The sequence below is a fragment of the Manduca sexta genome, chromosome 11 (genome assembly GCF_014839805.1).
Source record: "Manduca sexta isolate Smith_Timp_Sample1 chromosome 11, JHU_Msex_v1.0, whole genome shotgun sequence".
NCBI classification, from domain to species: domain Eukaryota; kingdom Metazoa; phylum Arthropoda; class Insecta; order Lepidoptera; family Sphingidae; genus Manduca; species Manduca sexta.
This window is the reverse complement of record NC_051125.1, coordinates 10,258,317-10,278,421: the sequence shown is the minus strand read 5'-3', so window position 1 is coordinate 10,278,421 and position 20,105 is coordinate 10,258,317. Positions and strand designations below refer to the sequence as shown.

The window sequence follows — 20,105 nt, the reverse complement described above, 5'->3', positions numbered from 1 at the left end:
TTCCAAAACCCCTAAATCTAGCAATGGCAGATAGTCATCTGTTCCATCGAAATACCCACATGGAGCGCAATATTTTCTATTTATCATATTCCGAGGCACTTCACACACATGTGCGGGCTTAATAAAATTTTCCAATATATTTGCTTAACATTCAGGACAACTAGTGCGCGCCCGTCTGGAGGAATATTTTCCATTTCCAGTGAATATTTTTGTTTATTGCACATTGCATTCGGTCAGGTGTTTAAATGTGCAGCGAATAATGTTCCTGTCTTCGCCTGAATGAGAAATTGTTGAAATATTTTTATATTCATCTCTTGGCTATGTTTACTGACTTTTATTATAATACTTGGGTCTTCATTGGCAAAATCGTCATACGACATCATGTCTTTATCTCCGAAGGTTTAGGCAAAGGCGCAACCAAGGCTGTTTCTTTCGCCTTGTTTGTTCAGTCCCATGATGTGATAGGAGGCGAGCCTATCGCCATTTAGGACGCACATTTCATATTCCGGACTAATTCTGAGCACATAAACTCGATATCACTTTGGGACATCAGAACAACTACGTCACTGAAGCAAGCCTATCATAATAAATAAATGTTATTATTAAGATGTTAAATCACTGGATTAAAGTTACACTAATTTGTCTGCAAGCAAAATTCAAAATTTTGAATCACAAATCACTGAGCGGTTCTTCACTCACCTTGTTTGTATAGAGCAGGGATTGCGAACTTTTAATTGTTAACTTCCCATTATTTATAACATAAATAAATATGGCTTCTGACGTGCCATCTAGGACCGGTTTTATCTATCCGAGTGCCCCTTTTTAGTGGTTTCTTTTATGATTATTTTTTGATTGGTATACTATTTGCGTGTCTGAATTATTCTGTCACGTGTTACCATTGACACACATGCTATTGGTTCACCATCTCTGGTATAGAGTAAGCCAAGAACGTCATACTAGTCTCTGATCCTTACGCTATTCCCAAAACAATACATTCCTTAAACTATTTGACTTATATAATATTTGCCATCACGAAAACCGATTCATCACTAACATTCTCAGAACTTAGCACTTCTCGTCGGCTATAGAAATCTCATTGGATTAAGTTAATGGGTCCGTTTCTATCCGGAGAGCTCATCGTTCATCACTGATTCAGAGTTGCCGCATTAAACAAATTGGCTTTCTTGACCGATGCCTTTTGTTCGGTGAAAATATTACTGATATACGCATCTTTGTTTAATTAACTGATGAAAAAACCTCCTCATGTGATAAAAAATATTATGATTTTTTTACTGGCAATGATTACCTTAGAACTAAAAAGAAGGTTTTTAACTTATCTGGTCAGTAACGTGATCTGTTTGCAGGTCATTTGAGGGTTAGGATACTAAAGTTTTGTAAGTTGTATTCCAAAAAAATAATCGACAATAGCCTAGTTGGGTGTGAAACGGACAGTTGAGACGAATGTCCGGAGATTCAAAACCCAAAGGCCACATATCTCTGCATTCTAAAATTATGTGTGTATTATCACTTGATTTAACGGTTAAGGAAACCATCGTGTGGAAATATGAATGTTTTGTTTAGAAATTTTGAGGGTGTTTGAACTTTGAAGTCTACTTATCCGCACTAAGCTAGCATAGTGGATTAAGGCCTAATTCCTTTTATTAGAAGAGGAGACCCGTGCCCAGCATATGGAACATAGGAGTATAGGGCTGACATTATTATATTTATTCCTAAAAACACTAATTTACCCCTGATTACAATCCGTGTCCGGCAAAGTATAAATAAATGTTCCTGGTTGACATTTTTCTAAACTTAATATCAGATCTTATCAAAGTTCGTTAATAAACAAAAGAAAATTAAAATTAAACTATTTTTCGGATTTTAATATTTTGGTTTTCTCCCGATGCGACGTGACCACGAAGGCTGCAAAGTCTTCGAAACGCGATAAAATCGAAAAATAGTTTATTTTTTAATATCTAACATCCGCGTAAGCATAAAAAATCTTTAAGCAAAAGGAATTTTAAACCTTCACTACCACCATATCGACGATAAAACAAATATCAATCTGCAGTAAAAATCGCATTAATAATGTAATAAAATTAAATTATACAACCTTAATAAGTGTGAAATCGTCAAAATTAAAATCTCATTGTTTCGTTATTTTACAAAATGTTTTTATCATAATGAACGGTTATTTAATAATTTTATCGGCTTTGGTAAATTTTTCGCTAGGGCGGGATTTCTACGTGGGAATGTTCAAGAGAAATGATTTTTTGGTCGCCCAAGACCGTCTGTACAAGGAAAGACGACCGTTTAGGTATACTGTTGCCAAATACGGAAGATTGTTTTCGTGTCCAGTAAGTATATAGATTTTTATGATTAAAACTCGTGAAAATCAGTCCCTTACTTTTCTTAAAGGAATGTCTATCAAAACATTAACAAAAATATTATTAATACTACTTATAAAAATGTCATTACCTTGCTGGTGTTAAGATATATTTTGTATCCGCTTGAACAGTGACTAGCGTACACAACCCAACCCGCCATAGTGTCGTACGAAAGTGTGTCGCGTTCCATGATCAGCCTGTGTATTTACGGTTCCAACAGGCCGGCATATTTTTGTTGACGTCGAGGGCCAATCATATCTCATCAGTCCACATTCTATAAGACCCCAATCCACTTACTATCAGGAGCAGTGAAGTCACTTTGCAAAAAACACTTAGCTGCTAATAAATTCGTTTAATATTCACGATACTTATGTTTTCAGATAACGTTCTTCCGAGTAGTTGACCGGCTCGGAGTAGGTAATGGTCCACGAGTCCAGATCATAAGAGGTGGTCTCGGTAAAAAATACTTGACACTACAAATAACATCTTCATACAACTATCCAATATCAGTGAACATATACGTAGGTTGTAGTCCAGAAAGAATAACTACAGTGAAACGGCCTTTATCTTCTTCAGAAGAATTGCCGGTTAGAGAAGATAATGCAAGTGAGGAAAAAGAAGTTAAGAGTACGACAAGAAAGAACGACACGGCAACTACTGTTGGTAATGGAGAGCCAAAGACTTCAGTGATCACTGGAGAGACAAGTCCAGCCGGTGATGCAGTAACTACTGCAGCAGCATAAGATGACAACAATGTCATCTACACTATTATAATAATAAAAAAACGCTTTGTTTGTTTTTGTTAAATGCGTTAAACTCGGAAACTGCTCGATCGACATGAAAATAATTTCACAAAAATATATAAGTTATTGTTTAATAATAATAAAGATGATATTTTGAGAAAAAGCTTTAAGACAAAAATTTAAAGGTACGTCTAATAAACGATGTCTATGTTCATCGAAAATCAATAACGACTAACCACTGAAGTATAATTTAAGTGGTAGACATGATTAATATCCTATCACACAAATTATCTGAACGTGATAAAAACTTATATCTAAACTTGAAAATATTTCGGAATCATATAACTATAACAACTAAATAATTTTTCATACGCAAATCTAGCTAGAAGCATATCAGAGTCGCTGATACTTTAACAAGGGAATAACATAAAATACTTTTATTTACATTTATTTTTATATTCTGCACAACAACAGCCATAGCAATAACAAAGAAACACGTTTGCTCCAAACATATTTAAAAACAAAAAAGAACAATCAGGCAGTTATGAACTGTAGCGAGACGGCACTTTAACAAATCCACTCTGGATTGTCTCAGAAGCAAACATGAATGTAACAGATTAACAGAGCTCCAAGTTGAACAGGGCGATGGAAACTTTTTCATTACAACTGTACAAGATGGCACCAAATCCGCTTCAGTGTTTGCGAGTTCCACAGTCAACTATAACTTAGTCTGAAGTTACCTAGAAAATAAAATGGGTCTTAGTTATATAACTTTTAACATTTTGGATTTTGTGTGTTGAAATTATTCATTTTGAAACCAGAACATACATTATAAATCCTATGGTTAGGATTACTTACCTCCAATGTCTTTAATTATTGCAGTAATTTAGGTTGTACAACGCACTATGAGTCACCGCAGTAATTCGACACTGTCACTAAATTAACTACATTTGTGTTTTGATTTAACGCAGTATATACTAACACGCCTATCAAAATTTATGTAGTAGTGGACTTAGAATGACAAATACTGGTTTTCTATAAAAATATTAATTTCTAATACTTTTTCACCTTAATATACCTACTCATTCTAAACTATGAATCAATATCTTTGCGTCTGGGAAAAGTAAGCAATGGATTAAAACAATAAATGTGTTATAGTAATTTCTCCCACGACTTGAACTATTTACACAATTCTATGCCAAGTTGATCAAACTGGAGGAAAGATAAAACAAAACACAGTATAAAAGAAAAAATACCAGTTGATCTCGTCATTATCCAAGAAACTTCAGGAAGGTCACAATGACTTACAACGATTTTGTTTTCCTGTTGATATTATTCGCGGTAGAAGAACTAGACACACAAAGAGATTATTTTGAACATTTCCCAGAAGATATTAAAACGGACACACCTTACGGGAGTTCCAGTGCCCTTAAAGAAGAAGACATTGCCAAAATCACTGAATTTATCAAATCTGTGCAATCAGAACGTGAGAGAAAACTTATAAAAAACCCCTCCACTTACTGCCTCAGTTTTGAATCCTGCCACGAATGCGTCAAAAGCAATTGGCCAGTCTGCGGCTGGTGTCATAATTTTGGATGTACAATCAACTTCGAGAAACTATGCCCATACAGCAACAGGAGCCCAACTATGAACAGCTGCCCATATATAAGTCATAAAGGACCTATCTTTATACCAGCTGGAGCCAGAAGGCACATAAAGGTAGAGATAAGCGTTGGTGATCCAGCATTATACAACACAGACATCATATGCCAGTTGAAATTCAAGTCGAAACTCACGCACTTAAAAGGCATGGTCTTGAACGAGCTTGTTTATTGTTACCCATTAACTTTAAGTACAGAAGAACATCCAGATACTGAAACAGGTACTTTTAAATTGATTTGGGGTGGTTCCCAACCGTATTCGAACGATATACCTATAACTGTTTATCGCTGTGAAACTTTGGCTTTGGATTGTGATGGCTGCCGGATGCTGCCACCGGAATATGGGTGTGGATGGTGCGACAATTTGAACAGCTGTGTTATCGGCGAAAGATGTGCTGATCATTTGATGAAATGGACTGTGAACAGATTGAAATGTGATGTTCATGGTAAGAAATTGTATTATGTTTGATAAAGATTTCGATTTGCAAGACGTTTCGACTCAACATATTCTCATATAATAATGTTGTTTTAACATTTTCAACAGATATTGAAAAGATGATTTGAAATATTAAAAGTATAATATAAAGACATTGTTAAGTTAAACAAGTTTTCTGAAATAAACTTAAAATATATTTAAGAAAGAATAAAATTTAACTTCGCAGAAATAAAACAAAGGCAATATAAAATAAAAATAAACGATACTGTGTAATAATATTGTATTTCTAAGATGTTTAATTAATATAATATGTAATGGAACAGAACATGTATTACAAAAAAATATAAGATAACGAATACGTTCAATTTGAATTAACAATTTGTTTAATTTTAGTTTTTTTTTTAAATCTTAACTATTCCTAAAATGTGTTTTTTTTTTTAATGTAAGTTCTTGTTATAAACTTATAAAATATTCGCCTTTTTTTAATTGAAACTTATATTGAATGGTTAAATAAACAAATCCAAATAATTCCTAATGACAATATTTCTTCCTAAAGGGTTTTTAAAACTTCTGTTTATCAAAAATAACTTTTCTTTTTTAATTAGTAAAATCTTTAATATCTCAGCAACTTAGGTATACTTAAGTCAGGTGTCAGGAATTTACTATCATACCGTAAAAATAAACTCTAAAATCTGATTGCCACCAAAATATTATGCTTAAGACGTATACTCAGCCATTTTACGAGACTATATTATTTTACGATTTGAAAATTTAGAAGAAACGTGATTTCGTACATGATACTATCAAATTCTTGAGTGCCATTTAACTCTATATTATAATGACGCTTGCAGAATTTTTATTAGAGTACATTGGCAATATGTTATGTAGTCTGCAGGGCGTATTATACTGTGTCATAAAGGATGCAATAAGAAACTATTTTCTTTATAAGGGCATGGTAAATTGAGTGCACTTCATCCGATGGTAAGTGGAATGCGCCCAGACCCATCATCGATTGATAATATAATAATAATAATATCAGCCCTGTATTATATACTTGCCCACTGCTGAGCACGGGTCTCCTCTACTACTGAGAGGGATTAGGCCTTAGTCCACCACGCTGGTCTAGTGCGGATTGGTAGACTTCACACACCTTCGAAATTCCTATAGAGAACTTTTGAGATGTGTAGGTTTCCTCACGATGTTTTCCTTCACCGTCAAAGCGAACGATAAATTCACAAAGGATACACACATTTTTTTAGAAAAGTCAGAGGTGTGTGCCCTTGGGATTTGAACCTGCGGACATTCGTCTTGGTAGTCCGTTCAACACCCAACTAGGCTATCACCGGCCCACACTTCTTTCCCAAATATTCCCAACTTTCCTCCAGGTCCCCGCAGTCGCCAAGCCACGGAATTGCAGTATACCGTTGGCAGGTTTCCCCTTGTATTCACTGGGGGTCCAAAAACTCAAAAAAAAAAAACATCCTACCACTAGCAATTATGTCCACAAGGTGATTAGTAAAGTACAGTACATTGTTTTTCAATTTAAACGAAGTTACATGATAAAAAAATATTGCGCCAAACTCTTTTTCAACTCAAAATAAGACATGATCTTTGTTGATAAGGCATAAAATACTCAAATGCTTTACGACGGCTCCCTTAATATTTTTATAACGTAACCATTGCTTGTATCGTAAAATATATTGTTGAAATATTGTCTGCGTTTGTCATAACTTCAATAAATCAAAATTATTCTGTATTTTTTGTCGCCGTGCCGATGTGAATGGGTCCTGAAAAATTTAAGACTCTTTTCGGCTGATGTTTTTGTGTGAGATTTTGATCAGTTACGTCTACATTTTTGTGATAATGTTCGTAAAATATACTAAAAATATACATTTTACATCACGTTCTTTTACAATTCTTATAAAACTGGTGGTAGGTTTCTCTTATGCTAGAGTCCGTCTGTGTAGATACCACCGCCATGTCTATTTCTATCGCCAAGCAGCAGTGTGTAGTCACTGTTGTGTTCCGGATTGAAAGATATTGTAGCCAGTGTAACTACTGGACATAAGAAGACTTAACATATGTCTCAGGATGACGAGCACAGTAGAATACCAAACAATACTTTATAATTCAAGGTGTAGGATGATGTTTCTACTGTTTATGGGCGCTCGTATCGCTTACCATCAGGCGGACAGCAAGCTCGTCTCGTCATTTAAAGCAATAAAAAAAAATAGCTTAATCAATATTGTTTTGATCAATTGTAATCAGTAAGTTATTTTTGTTATGCATTCATTAGTATTTGTTTCTGTCCACTTTTTAGTACGTATTAGGTTTTAATGAAAACTTTGCTTGATTTTTATTTATGTTTATTTGTGTATGTTATGTTTTAATTGTTCTGTGTATTTTTCTAATACTAAATAATTAAATAAAACGACTTTACATACTAGACACTCAAAAATATTTTTGCAAATTTTTGTATCGACACAAGACTCGAATCATAGTGCCTTTATATATATTCTGCGTCCAAGTCTATGATTGCGCTAGTGTTGCAAAATGCATATTCGAAGTGATAAAGGATTTTGTATGTAAATCACAGAAATTGCAAGGGAATATGTTGTTTTCGAGCTGTCAGGTTAATTTTTTCCCTCTTTTTTCAATGGAGGTAGGTACAGTCATTTGATATGTAGTTAACAGGATTTCAATGTACCAGGGTGCTCTACTTACTATCACAATAACACTAATAAACTAAGCTTAACCATAGATATATTATAAGCTGCGACAGCCTAATTAGGTGTGGAATGGACTGCCGAGACGAAAGTCTGCGAGTTCAAACCCTAAGGACACCCACCTCTGGCTTTTAAAATTATGTGAGTATTATTTGTGAATTATCACTTTCTTTAACGGTGAAGGAAAACATCCTGAAATAACCTGTACACCTGAGAAATTGTCTATAGGAATTTTGAGGGCGTGAGACGTCTACCAATCCGCACTAGGGCAGCGTCGTGGACTAACGCCTAATTCAACTTAGTAGTAGAAGAGGCCGGTGCCCAGCAGTGGGACAGTATACAATTCAGGGCTAATATTATTATTATAGATATGTCGCCGCAGCACTGGTGAATTTCCGGAGCGATAGTGGCGCCATCTATCATTACATCGAGGAAGTATTAGAAGAGGAGGGAGGTCGACTGCTGTCAATATAAGGACCGGCCGAACGACGAGAGCTCAGTTTTGTACGAGTCTTGTTTGGACGCTCGAACCGAGCACGTTGTGTATTCCGCTAGTGTTACTATGCCGTAAATTGTTAGTGAAGTAAAGAAGTGTTTCAATAATTGAATAACTGTCTGGAAAATAAATATAGACCGGTGATACCTTACCGGTCATGCAAAAAAGTAACCAAGTAAATAGTTTTCACTTCGACAGATATTTTATGTGAAAAACGTTGCGATTAGTAATGAAACAAAGGTCTCACGATAATAGTTTCCATTTCTTATATCACGTAGCAGCTGACTTGGGAATTGCAATTTATACATATAAATATATTCTACGTATGTTTAATGTATACAACGGTTTGTATTCTTTATTAAGATTCCACACGCAATTTTTGCAACGCATGAACAATTCTAATGCGTGTTACATTAAATACATTTTTCAAGATATTTCTCATTTTTTGACATTTTAATTATATTCAGTAATTTTTAAATTGTATCTATAATGTAAAAAAGTAACAAAATATTCACAGATTTGTGACAAGAATATTTGTTTTATGCTCATATCAGTAAACATAAAAAAAGTTCCTCCCATCCCATACTATACAAAGGAGGCCTGTACAAAAGGTACCATAATGAATACAAAAACAATATTAATTGGATCGCAAAACGCAATATGTCTTCGCGAACTTTCCAATTTTCGCAAACCCATCGTAAATCTGTAGGAATCTTAGTTTGAAAATTTTAAAATATCGCCCAAAGGAGGCAAATGGTTCCAGAACGCCACCCCTGGGATTATTTTTAAGGTTTGAATGATTTATTTTGTTTAAAAGTTTTGAGGGATTCATATCGCGATTTTATTCAAGAGGTGTTTTTGGTATATAAATAGGTCATGTTTTCAAACAAAGAACACCAACTGCAATCAATTTTTTATTTATTTGTATTTTTCGACCTGGTGTTATTAATTTTGCAATTTCCTATATGTGTTTTAAGTAGGATACACACAAGCAAACTTGTCTAAATAGGGTACCGGACTCATTTTTGTTCTTTACTATTATCAAATATTTACAAAATATAAATAATAACACAGAAGGAATTATTAAATTCCGGTAAGAAATCAACAAGTTATAAGTCTTTGAATTTCGGTGGAAGGGGTAATTAACAAGAAATAGAAAAGACACGAAATACCCTCATGTGACGTCATCGGGAATTACGATGCGTGCGAAAGAAAGAGATGAAACGATATCCCCACATCGCGCCCACTTCTGCACATTACAATATTTTAAATATCAATTACTCTAGTATTATTAACCATTACATATAGAATAATATACAAAATCAAGCATAGGCCGGTCCCCGTATTGGATCAGGATACATGCTTTGCAGTATGGTCTAGTTTAGTATATTCTTGAATTTATATTTTTATTTTTCCTGGCTAGATTCTACTTTATGTTTTATTAGTAAATAAGTAAATACAAAGACGCGCAGAGTAATTAGAGTTCTGATTTGAGTGTCGTCACCTCGACGCCAATTGCCAACATTTCAAAATGTAAACTGAAAAATGCTTGTTGACGTCACACATACGGTTATATGGAGTAGTTCCTTGGTCCACCTTACTATTTATTTAAAAAAAACTAAGACATCGTCATTTGTCAATGTCAAATTTCAATATTATAATAGGTACGTCACAACTGTCACTATCAAAGAGAGAGATAAACAAAAAAAAATGTCACTTCACTTCTTTTTTAGGTACTGGAAAGCGAAGGTCATTACGTCTTGAGACGTATATATGACGTCATTTGGTGCTTACGTCGTTTTAGAATAACACAAAATTCAAAGTGAAAATCATGAATGAAAATATCTGAATTTTGAAAAAAGGAAAAAATATTGGTCTCATAATTTTAGACCTAGTTTCATAAAATATAAACAATTAAGTTTATTAAAAAAATAAAATGTCAATTATTTTAATCTGGCAAAATAATTCATTTTCAATTAGTACTACAAAAAAATGCTTTTTTCCATATCCTTAAGGCATTCAGGATTTATGTGAATTTAGGAGTACACTTGCAAAAAAATATCCTTGTTTGTATTTTGTACCATTAATGCGGTCATGTGATTGGCACTGACCTATACCCTTCGTTCTCACCATCCTATTGCTCCTTAACGGTAGGCAGCACCTAAAATTTCTGGCATTAAGATGGTCATGGCAACAACTTATCGTCAAGTTACTTATCTTTTTATCTGCTCGTTTCTACTTTCAGCTTCAAACATTTCTGATACTTTTATCTTAATCTACTGAACTTGCCCGGTCAAGTGAAACCCTTTAATTGAACTCAATTAAAAACTTAATATAGAGATTGTTAAGAGTTTCCTTTTTAATAAAATCCTATCTTTCATTTTTATTTCCTCGAGATTTCATAAGGTTTTTACGGATTCAGACAATTTTGATGCTCTCGGATTTAAAACATTTGCATTATCGTTTTGGTTTATTTCTTAAATTGATTTGTTATGTAACTTGAACTTATATTTAGCGTGAACTCCTACAACTAATTTGCTTTTTAAGTTACAATAAATAAACAAAACATACGATACAATTACAATAACATTGCAGCGTAATAGTTTAGTCGTACGCTGCATCGCATGCGCACTTTTACACGTCACATTATTTCAAAACAGCTCATCTTAGAATCAGAAAACAACGCAGCCCAAATTAATGTTGACTCATGACCCATAAAATTCCTTTTATACCGAAAATCTTTCGCAAACCGAATATAAAAGTTGGACCTAGAACACCCGTCTAATAGTCCCCAGGGAAACCGAATTTCGTTCCCACATTGTTTTTGTGAACGTGGAAATGCCGAGTACAAACTGAGTGCTAACAAACAGAAAGTTTAAGGTACCCGTAAAATTGATGTTTGGAAATGGTAAAAAATAAATAAAAGTGTAAGCAAACTTTTAGGGGCTCCTAACTTGTCGCGGTGGGTAGACGGGAGTTTTTTGATCTAGTGTATAAAAAATCGCAAAGTGAGATAACAATATTTTGTGGATTTTATCCCGGTTTTTTTTATAATTTTCTCCCGGCGTTTTGAAGACTGCAGCTTCCGTGGTCAAGAAAATTATAATTTAAAAAACCGATAAAATCCGCAAATAGTTTTATATCAATGTCTAACACTCGCGTAAAAATAATCATTACATCGCTTACTGTTATTTTTTACTTTGTTGAACTCATCAAGGCAGTTGTTACACTTGAAAGAAACCATGGAACAAAATGGAAAATGACGATATTATTTCCTGAATGGTGAAGAAGGAAATCTCGAGTACAACGCCTTTTGCCGCAAATAGAAAAAATATATGCGGTAATAACAGATTTTTTACTAACATAGCAAAGGGAATGCATATCCATTTCTCAATTGCAAATTTAAATCGCAGAGTTTCAACAGCCCGACTTTTAATCGCATCACCATAGCCCGTCTGTAAAGTGAGCGCCGACCGAGCGCAACTCTATTGACGTAAATTATTTATTGACTAACACACCCCGCTGGGTACGCGGGAATTTTTAAAGCGCTGTCGTGTTCGGCGGTGGGAAAATTTCGTTTTAAATAGTCATAAATGCGTGATATGCTTTCAATGCTAATGTGAGAGTGGAATTCTATAAGATTTATATGAATTTGTGAATTCGAAACGTTTTTTTGTAAAAATAAATACTTAAACGTTCCGATACGTTAAGAATATTAAATACCACTATATTTTTCAAACATATTTTTAGCAGAAGGATGATGAGCGAAAAAGTGCATTTATTCTAAGATGCTGATTGGTGCAATATCCTATTTTAGGCACCTCAGTAAGTTAAGTATAAAACCCAACATGTAAGCAAAATAATGCATTGTACTCCTAATTATTTTGTTACCAAATTTAATTGTACTACTAACAACAATTTTTCTTCATCATCATCAGCACATTGCAGTCCACTGCTGGACTTAATATGCTTCTCCCAAGGTTATCCCACAGAGCCGGGTCGGCTAATTTATACATCCAGTCGCTGCCGACCTTCTTGTGGAATCCGTCCCGCCATCTCGCCAAAGGGCGTCCCACGCTACGTTACAATTTTTCTTGTCTAAATAAAAACAAAGAGAAACATCCCAACAAGACAAATACTAACCAATACCGAAGCTTGTTCTTTAAAAATTTGCTTCCCTTTTAGCATAATGAGAAATAGGACAGGCAATATCTGTAGGCTGAAACATGTTGCAAGCGAAAACAAAATCTAGTAAAGCGGGGAAAATTGAACAGATGCTCCGGAATCTAGTACCTTACCAGGTTACATCGCTTTGGGAGAGAAAGGACTGAACGACGAAATTTGGATGCGGTAGTTTATATACTTATATTTTATTCATACTATCCCATAAAGTTAATGGACGAAAAATTCCCTTTTTTTTGAGTTACATAAAATAGGAACTTAGAGATGTGCTGATATAATTTATATTCGCCCGGATTGCGACCACTGTACTTAAGGTGTTAAAACTCACCATAGTGACCCACGTAAGTGTGCCGCGCTCTGGGACCAGCCTATTTTTATCCGGTTCCAACAGGCCGGCGTAATTGTGTCGACTGCTAAGGGGCAATCTTTCAGTCGACATTATATTCGACTCCACTTTACATACCATCAGGTGCACTAGTCACTTTGCCACGTCAAAAAAGACCACATACACCACCATTTGATTTCTTTTCTGCACATCACGTGCAGTCGTCGCTATGCCGTGCACGTTAAAAAAAGACTAAACATACACGCCACTATTTGTTTTTTTATATGCCACATTTATTATTTTTGTAATTTCATGTACGCCAAAACTACCCGTTCTTAACGCTCGGACATTGATTTTCTCAGATTGGTTCCGTAAGTGTATTGCGTTGTAAAAATCCTCTGCACTAAGCGAATGAACCACAGAATATTGGAGCTCCTCACAAAGCCGCCAAGGATGTCTGCTGATCGGTATAATCTGAAACAGCTTTATTATTAACCAAATTGTTTGGTACAGTCTCGATTGTGATTGAATATTCGATCTGTTTGCTTTTCAACAAGATTGAGATTGATCTGGTTATTCAAGGAGTACCAGAGTAGCTAAATTACTTTTATTTTGTAATGATATCTTGTTTACGCGAATGTTGGCATTGAAATAAAACTATTTTTCGGATTTTGTCGCGCGTTTTTTTGTATAATTATAAAATATAGGTAGATATTGTAACTTTGACTTTTCGGATGACTAACACCTTAGTCCCCCCGTAACCATGAAGGCTGCAAAGTTTTTGAAATGTCGCGAGAAGATTATAATATAAAAAACCGCAATAAAATCCAAAAAATATGTAGTTTTATTTCTACGCTTTTATTTTGGTATTTTTCACCTTTAAAATTATAATCATTATCGAAAATGTACTACACCTAGTCATACAATGCAATTCTTATGACATAATGGTTTAAAAAGACCCATCAAATATAATAACTCAGCAACGTTACATAAAATTACTTTTTTAAGATATATTATATTTAAAAGTGTTTTTAAGCGGAACTGTTATTACCTATACTAATGACTTGAACATAGTTTAAGCCAGTACCCTCAAAGCCATTTCAATTCCATCAAGTTGCTCATTCAAAAAGACTACTTATGAAATATCCCATGCATCGTGTTTTATCTTACTTTCACATAAGCGGCTTACGCGTTCTTATTTCGTACAGTGGATTTGATGCCAACAAGATTTGCAGGGATAAAGGTAAAACTGGATTGTGAGGGATTATTGTAACACGCCCAACCTAATTCTCTGTACTTGACGTCTTCTTAACGGATTACACGGTACACCTCCTTTTTGATTTAGCCTCTTTGCGGTGTGAATTTTTTACTTAAGGCGATACCTCAAGGTAAATTTTCATACATTTTGTTTCACCTTTAATCATGGATATTTCGGCCTTCAAAATTTCGTCATATTAAATTTTAAAGGCCGAAATATCCATGATTATTAATTATTTTTACGTTTTTCTTTCAACTGCGAGAACTAATCACTAACTAGACGAGAATTTAAATTCTTTACTTGCCAATACTTGTTTAGTTACTCAGATTAAAGGTGAAACAAAATGTATGAAAATGGACCTTGAGGTATCGCCTTAACGTAATACTTTGGTGATGTAAATTTATTGTTTAGTAGGTTTTGACAAAGTATTTCTCTGGTTTGTCTTTAATACCAGTTAAAGGGTATTTCATCTAGCCCCATTTGTCCCCTGTAGCCCCTAATGCAGTATGGCTGACTTACAAGATGACGCGTCCCAGAAATTAGCATAAAAATGGAGACAGCAAAATTCTATATTAGTATCATTTATATAAATAATAAAGCAATAAAAATATCTTTCTTTATACGAATAGTTTTGGTTGTGTGGTGTCCTTTGAAATAATATGGAAAGGAAGATTGAAGAATATACTTTTCATACAGCTTTTGTCAAAATTTGGCAAGGACCAAAACGATACTAACAGGCTTAGATATTGATGAAGGTAAGGAATCGTAATAAAAAATGTATAAAAATATATATCTATAACAAGACATATATATTATGTTAAATAATATTACATTTTATCCGAAATTTAATCAAGATTTATAACTTTAGATATATTTGAAATTAACGTCGTAATCTAATAAGGCTTCGTTACAGAGGCATTAAGTTTTTAATAGCTAACCCAAAATAATTAATGTAAAGTCACGTATAATTAATTTCATTAACTAACAAAAATTTCTCAAAGTGGCAAGTTTATGAATATCATAATGAATTAGCTAGAAAAATATTTATCCGTGTAGATTAGGGCCGCAATTACCATTAAAAAATGTATATGCAAAAAGAGTTAGTGTACAGTGGTGTCATGTTAGCTCTCTCGCACTTTTGTAGAGTACGTCAGTGACGTCATTACAGTATTCGACATCTTTGGCGCACATTATTCCTCACAGCAAATTAAAAAAAAATACCGATTTCTATATATTTTCTTTTATTTTGACTTCTGCGGAACGTAACTTACATAAATCCTCACGGTAATATTAAAACCACGAAATATTTTCAAGTTATTTTAATATTTTTACGTTTGGATTTTGTTTTAGGAATAAACTGAAAAGGTTTTGATAAAATTTAACATAATGATAGACCATATCCTAGTTTAAAAATTAGGCTACCTTTTACCTCTAAACAGTATTCACTAGGATGTTTATTTCGATAAAGTTATTTCATACGGGTAAATCCGCTTGTACAAGTATTTAGTTGTATGTTTATTTCAGAAAAAATGTTTCACGTGGGCAAAACCGCAAGAACACATTAGAATTAAAGCAAATTGATGCGATAAAATTCTCCCATTAGATAAATACACATCAGGGCATTTTTTTCAAGGACAATCTATAACTCTGAAAGCGGGTGATTCGTATAAAATAGCTCGTAAATCTTGACGAATAATAAAATTTTTGTTACCGCTTTTAGGTGCTCTTCTACACCTGTTGGTATCGCTGTCCTTTTCTTACATATAATTTGATATTACAAGCTTTTTCTTGCGGATTTGCTCGAGTGTCTTTCCCGGGTTAAAAAAGTACTTTTTCCTATGAAAGTTTCAAGCAAAGAATTTATATAAAACGAACACATTCATGGTTTCGAAATAATACAAGATATTGGGTTCTATCCTTTATTTCAGATGAAATACTAAATGAGAGCTTTTATCCTCGTAATTTGGTCCTATGAGAAATAATGTTTATTTTAATCAGACTTTTTAAATAAATGGCGCTGACGTCATTCAGTGTTTTAGGGACTTAGTAGCTGGAAAGCCTTTCACGTGGATGAAACCGTGAGCACCGACTAGTTATTAATACTTATAATTATACTTAACGCAAAAACTTTGTACCCCTTTAAGAAAATAACGTGGACCGAGGAATATGAAATTTGGCACAGTTAGTGTACATTGAGTAGTGGCGAAAAATAAAATGTATAATTATATGTATTACCAAAATCCTAGGAGGTCGCTGCATACAGGCCGCTTCCAACAGGTCAAAAGACATCTTCGGGGGTGGCCCATATTTAGCGGTGGACATTCTGCGGCTGATGATGATGATGATAATAATGATGATGTGTTACAAATATATTAATTTCGATGGTCGAATTTCGGCCACTAGAGGACCATTAGTAACAATTAATTATTTAAAATAATTAACGCACATTAATATAATTTTAACCTCATAACATGTCTTATATCAATCACTAAGTATGGTTTTATAAGTGGGCATGTAATCCGAATTACATCGCCTCGGGAACAGATATTACAAACTGGAGTTTACTTTAAGTATATGCTTAACGTCACGTACACTTCTGGCCAAGATGCATGAAATTAATTTCTTTAATTGAAAGGTTTTTTTAGTTATAATTGGTCGTTTGTTTCTTAAAAGTATAATTAGGTACTATGAATATTTTACGATTAAGTTTTTTTTCTAAAAAAAATATGGTAACATAATAGTTCAAATAGTGTAATGTGTATAAAGCAACAGTCACTCATTACAGTAAAACTTTCTCACAAAAAAGCAACGAGAAATGGCGACTTTGCGGTTGTATATTTGTATCGGTTTCCCGGAATAGCATGTGCATATTCGGTGTAAACAGGCCGCTATAATTGTGTCAACTGTCGAGGAGTAATCATCTCTCAACAGTCGACCTTCTATTGGACCCCACTCCACTTACCATCAGATGCAGTGGGGTCCATTTTGCTATACGCGTATAAAAAAAAAATGATCAGTAAACATTCCGAAGCTTGACAAATTCTTTCCCTCTTCCTAATTCCCATCATATTTCGGTGATGGAGGGCAACGTACTCATAATTCCTTTAATAGCGCGTGTTTAAAGGAGATTGCAATCATTTACAATCAGTATACTATTTCTTGGTATAAAGAGTGCGAGAGTAGGTCTGACAAATTTCCAAAAATAAAAAAGTATTAGTAAGCCCTGTTTTAGTGACCGACAATGTACCCATATAATCAAAGGTTAAGGGTCGTTTCGTAAGCGGGCAATTATTATTTTATTAATTTCTTAAGGAGCCGTCAGACGGCGCACTTAAGGGGGAATCTCGTCTAATATGCGTTTCTTGGTAATTTCGCGGCATCTCGAAGCTTGTATAAAGTTTGGGTAACAGGTATTAAGTTTTTAATAAAAATATCTGATTGTTTACTGCCCATCGTTATAATGGATGTTAGAAGTTATTTAACAAAAAGATATGTTATTTCGAACTGATATAAAATGTCTAATGAAAAACTGGGACAAAACGCAGTAATTTATTTGATATCATTATATTTACATACCAAGTCGGAAAAAAATATTTGTAAGACATGCATTTATTTTTCTATTAGAGTCGAACTTATTGTACTACAGTTTACAGCCAGTTCTTCATGAACTGCTATAAATCTAAAATAATATAAATCTTCGTTGAAGCCGCGGGGCCCAATATTGTACTTATCCCATGTTTTTATCATTGCATCGATAACTTATTTTAAAACAACGAAGACTAATGTCTGCATCTTTGTTTCTTATTATTTCATTATGAGTGCACATGGTACTTATAATGAAATAATAATATTAGCCCTGTATTATATACTGTCCCACTGCTGGTCACGGGCCTCATCATTACTGATGTACGGTCTAGGTTCAGCACCACACCTTATAGTTTGTTTTGATGATAATATGATAAAGAACAACACTTGATATAAATGATCGACAGTTTATTGATATAAACTTAACACTATAAAATGTTAATGATGAAATGAGACTAATTGTTTATTGATAATTGTTTGATATGAGCACGCGCGGCTTGTTGCTCAGCCGTACGCGAACTGAACCTAGAAATATCGATATTTGCGTAATAGAATAAAATGCTGAGAGTGGAAATTCGTACGGTTGCACCGTACAACTGAGATGGATTAGGTTTTAGTCCACCACGCTGGCCTAGTGCAGTTTAGTAGACTACACACACCCTCAAAACTCCTATAGAGAATTCCTCAGGTATGCAGGTTTCCTCACGATGTTTTCCTTCACCGTTAAAGCCAGCGATAATTCACAAAATACACACATAATTTTAGAAAAGTCAAGGTGTACCCTTAGGATTTGAACCTGCGGACGTTTGTCTCGGCATTCCGTTCCATACCCAACTAAGCTATCGCCGCTATACGTGCACTTGCAAAGGTATTTCCGACTATGTAGTTAAAAGAACCAATCGCGAGAAAATCGAGTTTCCGAATAGAAAAACTCGTACAAAAGCTCTCAGAACTTCAATTCGCTGCCGACGTTTGGAAAGCTTGAATTAACCAAAAAAATGTTTAGGAAGGGTAAAATTTTGTTTATTTTTCACTAGATTTCGCGGCTCGTGTACCAGTGGCGAAGAGTGAAATTGTCCGAAAGGAAACCCGACAGAACATATAGGTACTTGCATATTTATACGGTCCGCAAATCGTTCCAATAATTTTTACATAAATTATAAATGGGAAGCCGACAGCAATCAAATTATATGGGTCTTTCACCACTACCATATAGACCTTTCCTGGAGTATATGAGGGTTGCAGACCAAAAACTAAGCTATATTAGAAAAGCTTAGCTCGCATAGTTGAGAAAACACACAATGCTTAATTTAGTTTACGAAGTTTGCAGTCTGCACTCAAGTGTACAAAAACGTTAAAACAAAACTATTTTTCAGATTTCATCGCGGTTTTTTATTTTATGATTTTCTCCCGATGTTTCGAAGAGTTTGCAGCCTTCATGGTCCTCCGTGTCCAATATCTAACATACGCGTAAACATAAGAAATCACTAATAACTTAGTTATATATCTTTTCGGGTAAATCTACATATACATTTTTGTGCACCTAAACTGTAATAACTGCAGCCAGCACAAGAAATGTAAACAAACAACTATTCTTGAATCATAATGGTTTATAACAAAAACAAGTCTTGGATCTAATCAATTTTTTTTAGAATATAAATATAAGTTTCTTCATACATTTCTTGGATTCAATATGGATTTTTTAAAGTATAAAAACTAGTTTCATGATGATTTTTCAAACTCTTTATTTTATTATATTTTTCCATTGAAATCTTGCATTTTTACTTTTTATTCTGACGCGTTATTTAGTATCGAATTTAATTTCTGTATACTTTTTTTTGATACTCTACAATTCACTGAAAAAAAAAAACATTAAAAAAATATAATTAATCTTAAAGACTAACCACTTCAATTCACGGAAAAAAAATATGTTCTGAAGACTAACCATGCTAAAGTCAACGACAGTCCATTACCATAGTGAATATTTAATAGATAATTACATCCATCGTCGGTCGTAATTCAGTGTTTGCGTTACAAATGACTCAAAGCCGGGCGCAATGTGTAGAAACGGCCTGTTTCATTAAGACAATGGGTTTAAATTGCGACGGTTAGACAGACCGACGGAAATGCGAAGCGGCGCGAGTCGTAAGCGGTAGCGGTTGGTAAATAAATTATCTTATTCGCTATTAAGGATAGCGAAAATGGACCAGGGCCCTTATTCTGTATGATAGTGTAAACGCGTAACGCGGCCGTGTCATGTTATCTTCGAGAAATGTGCGTGGAATGGTATTCTGTAAGCCAAATTT

The 20,105-nt window shown here is 34.2% G+C and overlaps 1 protein-coding gene across 1 annotated transcript; it reads left to right on the top strand.

Annotated features, from left to right (window-relative positions):
* Nucleotides 1-2,137: 2,137 nt before the first annotated feature.
* Nucleotides 2,138-3,175, top strand: LOC115449190. Its single transcript, XM_030176922.1, has 2 exons — nt 2,138-2,357; nt 2,768-3,175. Exons 1-2 carry the CDS (start codon nt 2,184-2,186, stop codon nt 3,128-3,130), a joined length of 537 nt encoding a protein of 178 aa, XP_030032782.1. The 5' UTR covers nt 2,138-2,183; the 3' UTR covers nt 3,131-3,175.
* The last annotated feature ends 16,930 nt before the right edge of the window (nt 3,176-20,105 follow it).

What these genes read in the sequence shown, in the direction of transcription:
- LOC115449190 (XM_030176922.1), top strand. Translation starts at nt 2,184, where the DNA reads ATGAACGGTTATTTAATAATTTTATCGGCTTTGGTAAATTTTTCGCTA. An exon ending in GAAGATTGTTTTCGTGTCCA is followed by an intron (nt 2,358 to 2,767) that starts GTAAGTATATAG and finishes TTATGTTTTCAG; the next exon opens with ATAACGTTCTTCCGAGTAGT.